The sequence below is a fragment of the Lolium rigidum genome, chromosome 2 (assembly GCF_022539505.1).
Source record: "Lolium rigidum isolate FL_2022 chromosome 2, APGP_CSIRO_Lrig_0.1, whole genome shotgun sequence".
In the NCBI taxonomy this organism is placed as follows: Eukaryota; Viridiplantae; Streptophyta; class Magnoliopsida; order Poales; family Poaceae; genus Lolium; species Lolium rigidum.
The window spans coordinates 112275830-112283097 of NC_061509.1; the positions used below are offsets into that span (position 1 = coordinate 112275830).

Consider the following 7268-nt stretch of genomic DNA (forward strand, 5'->3'; position numbering starts at 1 on the left):
TCCGAAAGTATAATACTATCACTTTCTTCCCAAGACAGTGGTATTATGGTAGTATATCCTTTATTGCACCTCGTCCGGTTTAAACACAAACCCCTTGCGACTAACTCTCCGAGTGTTCTTTATTTGCTCAAGAGAGGTGCAGCTCTTGGCTTCCTCAAGTGAGGTGCAGCGATTGACTTCCTAAAGTGAAGTGCAATATTTTACTCCTCAAGAGAATATTGTATATAAATATCATCAATACGAGAATACATAAACATGTACAAGCTAAAAATAAATAAATGCAAGTTAAATGATTAGATGACTAACCTAAAACTCGCAACCGCAAGAAGTAGATCATCACCTACACCGAGAACCAAACAAGTAAGATGATTTTTCCGCAATTCAGGAAGGACTACCTTCTAAATAAATTTCCTAAGCAAATGCTAGCAAATAGAAAACCTCATAGGCCTTCGCTATTGGTTACGTCTTTGTCTATATATTATTAGCAGAAGCTCATAACACGATCCATACACTACAACTGAAATTAAGATATAAAGCTACACTTCTACTTAAATTTAGATACACCGCTACACTTCAACAAAAATCTAATGGTCATGAGTCCAGCGTGGCCATTTTCAAGTCTTGTCACCACGTTCTTCCGCCGCCTTCGCTTGAGCAGCCCTTTCCCTCTTCCTCAACGTATCCGTCTCACCTGAGCTCCTTGCGGTTCATCCTCCTTCAACTTCGCCCCTCCTTCGTGAATCTCTTCCCCTAGTCATTAAGACAATGACGTTGCCCGTCGTGATGGTTTTTGAGACATTTCTCCCGCTTCCGCTTTCGCCTTTATATCAACCTCCTTTGCCTGCTCCTCCACCTTGAAGTCGTCCCATGCACGATGATGTCTTTCTTAAATCTCTTTGGCCGCCACTCCGGTTGGTCCGTGTCGATCTAATTATGGTAACACATGCAGAGGGGCAGAGGAGACTGCAACGAAAATAAGAACGTTACTACAAAACTATAACGACACTAATAATATGTCTATTCATCATGCTTACAACATACCGGACATCTCGGTACGCCGAACTTGCTGGCGCATCATGATCATAGTTGACACACATGAAAAACTTTATGCCAAAGTTATCAAAGAAATATGCCGACTCCTTCACCTTCGTAAAATCATTGCACCAACAACGCTCAACTCTCATCCCTGGGAGCAAGCTTGCATCCTTCATCTTCCTCGATGTAAAGTAATGGTCTGAGCAAGGCACACTCATGGCAGCAAAGGGTTACCGATAGGAAGAAAAGGAGTGACACATTAGTCACTAGTGGTTCAAAACTATCCGGCGGTCCTGTTTTATAAAGAGAGACGACGCGGTAAAATGGCGGGAAACGGTGGTGGAAAAGAGGTTGACGGGAAAGGGATGGTGGAAAACGAGTTGGCAGGAAAGAGGTTGGGGGGAGAGGGATGGCGGGATTAATGCGGGGAATAAAAAAATTCGTCAGGAAGAATTAGCAGGATGTGGCATGGCGGGATTATTTTCCGAGTTTCAAGAGGAGGTTATTATAATTAGAGCAATGCTTCCGTACACTTGTGGCATGGATGTGCAAATAGCGCATGACTGGAGGGGCCGCAGTGAAAAACATCCGGTTGGCTTACGAGATACGCTTCTCCGCTCTCTTCACCTCCGTACGGTTTGCCACTCCAATTCCATTCTAGAGAGAGAGAGAGAAGCCGACTGACAGAGGTTCATCCCATTTGCGTGTGTGCGTCTAGAGAGAGAGAGAGAAGCAGAGGGAATGCAATCGAGGCTTATCTAGGCTAGGGTTTTCCCCTCTACACATCCTCGCCGCCGCCGCCGCCGCCTCGCTGATGGCCATGATCGGCGGCACCGACGACAACGAGCCGGAGGACCAACCTCCCGCCCGCACGACAACAACAACAACCCCGCCTTCCTCCCCCTCGCCGCCGATCGCGCCCCCTTCGCCGCCTCTCCACGGGGCCGGCCTCGGGAGGAGGCTGTTCGGCTCCATCCGCGCCCTCCTCCCCGCGCGCTCGCCCGCCGCCGCCCCCAAGCTCGGCCTCGGCCTCTTGCTCCATCTCAGGTCCGACCACCCTTTGCTCCACCCCATCCCGTCTCCGTCTGCGTCTGCGTCGGAGGAGCTCGAGGAAGATGCTGCTGCCGCCGCCGCGGGGCTGCACGTGACGGCCAACGGCCGGTACGGGCTCAGCGACGGTGCTGCCACGTCGGCTCCGGCTAACACCACGTTCAGTCGGCGGGCGCTCCACCTCCCCGAGCCGGCGGCGGACGCGGGCGGTGAGCTTCAGGAAGAGAAACTTGTGGGAGACAACGAGAAGGTGGTGGAGCAACGAGGTGCAGCCGACAAACAAGGCGCATTAGGCAAAGATGTTGATGCTGGCAGGGTTGGTCTTGTAGAGTGCAACGCTGATCCGCCGAGAGCTGCCAGGGATGCAATCCACCCAAAGGATGGAAGCACAAGTTGTGACATTGCTTCTGCCGAGGACCAAGAGAAGCTGGGACCAGCCAAGACCAAGAATGTTCATGCCGTGGAAGATCAGGAGGCGCTGCTGCCAGATGTCATCGTCAGAACGAGTGAATGTACAGATAGCACTGCTGCCGAAGATCAAGACAAGGCACTGCAGCAATGTGACACTCGTGAATTGGGAACAACCAAGAAAGACGGTGATGCCAGGGATGATCAGGAGGCGGTGGAGCAAGGTGTCATCGACAAAGAGGGTCCAGTCATGAATGCTGTCAAAAATCATCAAGTCGCGGGGCAAATAGTCATGGCTGGAATGCGCGCTACCGTAGATGATATTGCTGTCCAGGATCAACACAAGGGATTGGACGCCACTTATGACTTGGGAGCTGTCGAGAATGGTGATGCTGCGCAAGATCGGGAGGTGGTGGGGCAAGGTGTTGTTGGGAAAGAGGGTTTTACCATGGATGATGATTCTACCCAAGATCAGGCGGTGGTGGACCAAGGTATTGTTCACAAGGGCGGTTTAACCATGGATGACATTTCTGTTGAAGATCAAGCAAGAGTGCTACATTCAGTGAATGAACATAATAAGGTGGAGAATCAAGGTGTCATCGACCAAAATGGCAGACACAAGGATGATATTCATGTGGAGGAACATGACTATCTGAAGGAACAAACCATTGATGCTAATTGGGGTACATTCAGTGATTCTACTCATTCAGAAGATCAGAAGAATAAGGCTGGGCTGTACAATGGTGATGAACAGATAGCACGCAAGGACATGCATGCTTTTCACGTGAAGAGGAGCTTTTTGGATCAAAGGACCGGCGACAAACAGGGAGCAAAAAAGTCTGATTTTACTGTTCAAAAGCACAAGGATGCAGTATGGCGTGTTTGTAATGAACGGAGTGCACCTGATGATGATCTTGGTATGGACAAGGCAGCTTCTCTGAGTATCGGAGCAATTTCATCTTCTGAGGTGGTTTCATCCACGGCAAATGGCAGTGATGTTGGTATAGGGAAGAAGGAGAAGGTTAAGTTTCCCGTTAGTTATCCGCAAAGGCCTGGGAAACTCAACTGCCCCTTTTACATGTCAAAAGGGAGCTGCTCATACGGGTTCTCATGCCAATTCCATCACCCACCAGTAAAATCTGCGTCACTTTACTATCCTTTGATATATTGTTCCTTCAATTTTCAGCAAGAAAACTTTGTTTGTTTCTTTACTTAGTTGAATGCTGCAAATTTGCTTAGCATAATAGGTTGTGTCGATTATTTCTGCCACACCCAAGGCATTTGTCTTTCAGCTCGGTAGACAGTGATGTGATCTACTCCCTCCATTCCGAATTATTAGATGTTTTGGATATTTAAATGTGGACTACATGCGGACTGAAATGAGTGAACAGCCACACTAAAATGCGTCTAGATACATACGATTCATAAAAAGCCAGTATATCTTATAATTCGGAACAGACTGATACATTACAATACATTAAGACGCCTACAGCCCCTATAAGCTTGTTCTACATATATCATCTGTGTGCATAGACAGGCCCTTGAACATGTATTTTTCTGTATACAAATGTAGTCTATCACACCCTTTCTGGTCCCAATATAAGCCAGATTATATGCGTCATTTGCTAGTTTGCTCATAAGCTATCTAGTAAATGATCCTTCTTTTGTTTATGTTGTCATTGCTACAGATTAAAGCCAAGTCAGATGGTACACGGTGTCCCTCTGAACAAGGAAATCCTGGCGTTGCAGAAATTCTTGAACTCAACAGCATTGGCCTCCCCATACGAGAAGTATGATTATGATGTTCTTTCAAAGTTTGTACTTTTGATTTATGTTGGAAAATGATGAAACTGAATTTTAGTCTAAAATTACTTTCAGGGAGCAAGAAGTTGCACATATTATATGCGGAATGGTGCTTGCAGATATGGCAAGCACTGTCATTTTAACCATCCAGAGCATGTCGTTGATTCTCAGTTCTATGCACCAACAGAGTCGGAGGATAGTGCTTTGCAATTGGAGAAGTCTTCTGACCACCATACAACAGTAGATGATACATCACACTTGAAGAAATCTTCTGATGATGCAACCTTGGATGATACATCATACCCAGAGAAGTCTTCTGACCATCCAACCTTAGATGACACATCATCTAGCACATGGGTCCTGCCACCAAACATATTAAGAATGCTTTTACCTCCCCAAAAAATACCGTCCAGTACAGAAGCAAAGGTGATACCGGCGAAAAAGGTACATGTTGCATCTTCTCCATATTATGTGATTTTAAAAATCTCTATTTGCATATATCGTTTGCATATTGCTACTTTGCGTGGCACCGTACTATGTACTTCTCCTAGACTATGACTGGTCTGTGCCTTCATGATAATTTCTTATCCTATCTTTTTTTTTTGCGAAATAATTTATTATCCTATCTGCTTCATGTAGGATTCAAATTGGTCATCTACTTCAGATAATTCTGATGGTTGTTGTTCAGCTGATAGTTCAGATGGGCCTTTGTGTAAGCAGGAGCATGTGGGTAGTACAGATGGACCTTTGTGCAAGCAAGAGCATGTGGATTACCCTGAGAGGCCTGGCAGACCAGAATGCCCCTTCTATATGAGATTTGGTGATTGTAAATTTGCATCAGCATGCAAATATCACCACTCGAAAGACAAATACTCAACTAGAGACAATCTGGAAGTTCCATCACTGGGAGGGGAACAGACAGAATATCCTGAGAGACCTGGGGAACCAGACTGTCCTTTCTATATGAAAAACCAGTTCTGTAAATATGAAGCACAATGTAGGTTTAATCACCCAAAGAATTCAAATCCTACAGCGCAGAGCCCAAGAAATGCAAAAATTTATGTTGCCACTAATGGACATCGTCAATCTGCCAGAATCACACTAGAAGACTATATGCCCCAGCAACAGCAGTATCCTGAGAGACCTAGTCAGCCAGACTGCCAGTACTACCTGCAATTTGGGAAATGTAAATTTCTGTCTGCATGTATATTTCACCATCCAAGAGATGGACTTCCTGTTGGGCGGAATCCCTCAGGTCCAGCTCACTCTGATCAGATTGGACCTGCAATACATGACATGCCAGACTGCCCATTCTATATGAAAAGGGGGAAATGTCAATTTGGATCAGCATGCGAATTTCGTCATCCCAAAGATATAGGTTCTACTACAGAGGTATGTTTTATCATTACTGATGTCCAAGGCAAGGAACACTACTGATTCAGTCATAGCTAGTTTTCAATTATTCCCTTTTGCCTGGCTGCTCCCTGTTGCATTTATAACCGATAGAGATGTTTATGAGCGTTGACATTTATGCAAATTGAAACTGAATGAATTATGTGTGTTCAGTTTGCTGTGAGTATGTTACTATTGCTCTCTGCTTGTGAGACACTTTTTTGTCTGCAATATACGACCTTGTATGAATGAAGTCTAGTTTGAACCTTTTCAGTTCCTATTGCAGCGGACCGCAGGTGTTTGAAGTATTCACTAAAACATGCTCACTGGGAATAAAATGATTGCGCTATCCATGGATTTTGAAGTAGAACTGTGTCATGTCACCCACCTGATAGAGAATAGATGCTCAATTGATACCCACCACTGATGGCTAATGGTCGCTGTTCCTATTGCACAAATGGACTGCTAATGTTTGAAGTATTCACTAAAAATGCTCACTGGGGGAAAATGATTGTACTATCTATGGACTTACGGATAGTAATTATTGGTTATATCTGTGTAGTAGCAATTTTTTTTATCTACATCCTCAAGTGCAATGCTATCATGTTCTGGTTGAATTTCAGTTCTCAGAAGTAGAACCGTGTCATGTCACCTCTGAAACAAAACAGATACTCAGTTTATCAGCAGTAAAATTAGGTCATGTCACCCAACTGAAACAAATTAGATGCTCAATTGTTATCCACACATTTTTCTGTGATTATTTTTTACCTGTGGTGCTCATGGACCCTATACTGTTTCAGGTAGCAATGTATCCCCAAAGGCCTCGTGAACCTGAGTGTTTGCACTACATGAATCATGGCTTCTGTATGTTTAAGATGAAATGCAAGTACCACCATCCAGCAGACCGGCTCTCTAGTAAACATGTCCGTAATAGACATGAAGTTCAGTAGCGTAACTACGATATGCTACACTGCCTTTAGATGACATCTCTAATTTTTGCTTATGAACGCAGTACGACTCGACTAGCCACTGAACTCGTCCCCCATCTACCACTCGAGTAAAGCAGTAACATACTGTTTACCGGGCAAATGCTATCACTGCAAGGTACCTTGAAATCTCTTGAACAATGATCTTTCTGATATGATGTGGTGTTGCTTTGCAACTTAGAATAACTCTTGATGTGGCTAACCTGGTCTTGATTGTTCTGCAGCATTGTTCAGTTTCCAGGTGCTACAGCTAACTCAAGCTGGTATGAAGGGAGGACAAGGGTCTGACATCAGCAATTGAGCATAAGTCTGGAGCTAGTCAGTCATTTTGTTTTTGGTCTATGATGAGTAGTACTCCCTCCGTTCTTTTTTAATTGACTCAGATTTAGTACAACTTTGTACTAAATTTGAGTCAATTAAAAGAGAACGGAGGGAGTACTTACTAGTCATGTACTCATGTCTGTTCAAAAGGCACTCACACCTTATCGATTAGCAGCCGCTCAAGCTAGGACAATTGTCTGGTGCAGGCAGACTGCAAACTGTAATCTGGATATCTTGGGATGGCCTTGCTATTGCCATCTAGGTAGATGTAGC

At 44.9% G+C, this 7268-nt stretch overlaps 1 protein-coding gene across 2 annotated transcripts; it reads left to right on the forward strand.

The window, feature by feature from the left end:
- Positions 1–2386: 2386 nt before the first annotated feature.
- On the forward strand, positions 2387–7268 carry LOC124687116. 2 transcript variants are annotated; one of them, XM_047220952.1, is made up of 7 exons: positions 2387–3625; positions 4182–4283; positions 4372–4740; positions 4936–5688; positions 6489–6611; positions 6701–6792; positions 6899–7268. In XM_047220952.1, exons 1-6 carry the CDS (start codon positions 2744–2746, stop codon positions 6719–6721), a joined length of 2250 nt encoding a protein of 749 aa, XP_047076908.1. In that variant the 5' UTR covers positions 2387–2743; the 3' UTR covers positions 6722–6792; positions 6899–7268. The 2 variants fall into 2 exon arrangements, with proteins under 2 accessions (XP_047076908.1, XP_047076906.1); XM_047220950.1 differs by having other exon boundaries at positions 6489–6792; positions 6899–6910.

Coding starts and splice junctions, on each gene's coding strand:
- LOC124687116 (XM_047220950.1), top strand. CDS start 2,744: ATGAATGCTGTCAAAAATCATCAAGTCGCGGGGCAAATAGTCATGGCT. Junction 4,741..4,935: donor AGGTGATACCGGCGAAAAAG/GTACATGTTGCA, acceptor TGCTTCATGTAG/GATTCAAATTGGTCATCTAC. Junction 5,689..6,488: donor ATATAGGTTCTACTACAGAG/GTATGTTTTATC, acceptor ATACTGTTTCAG/GTAGCAATGTATCCCCAAAG.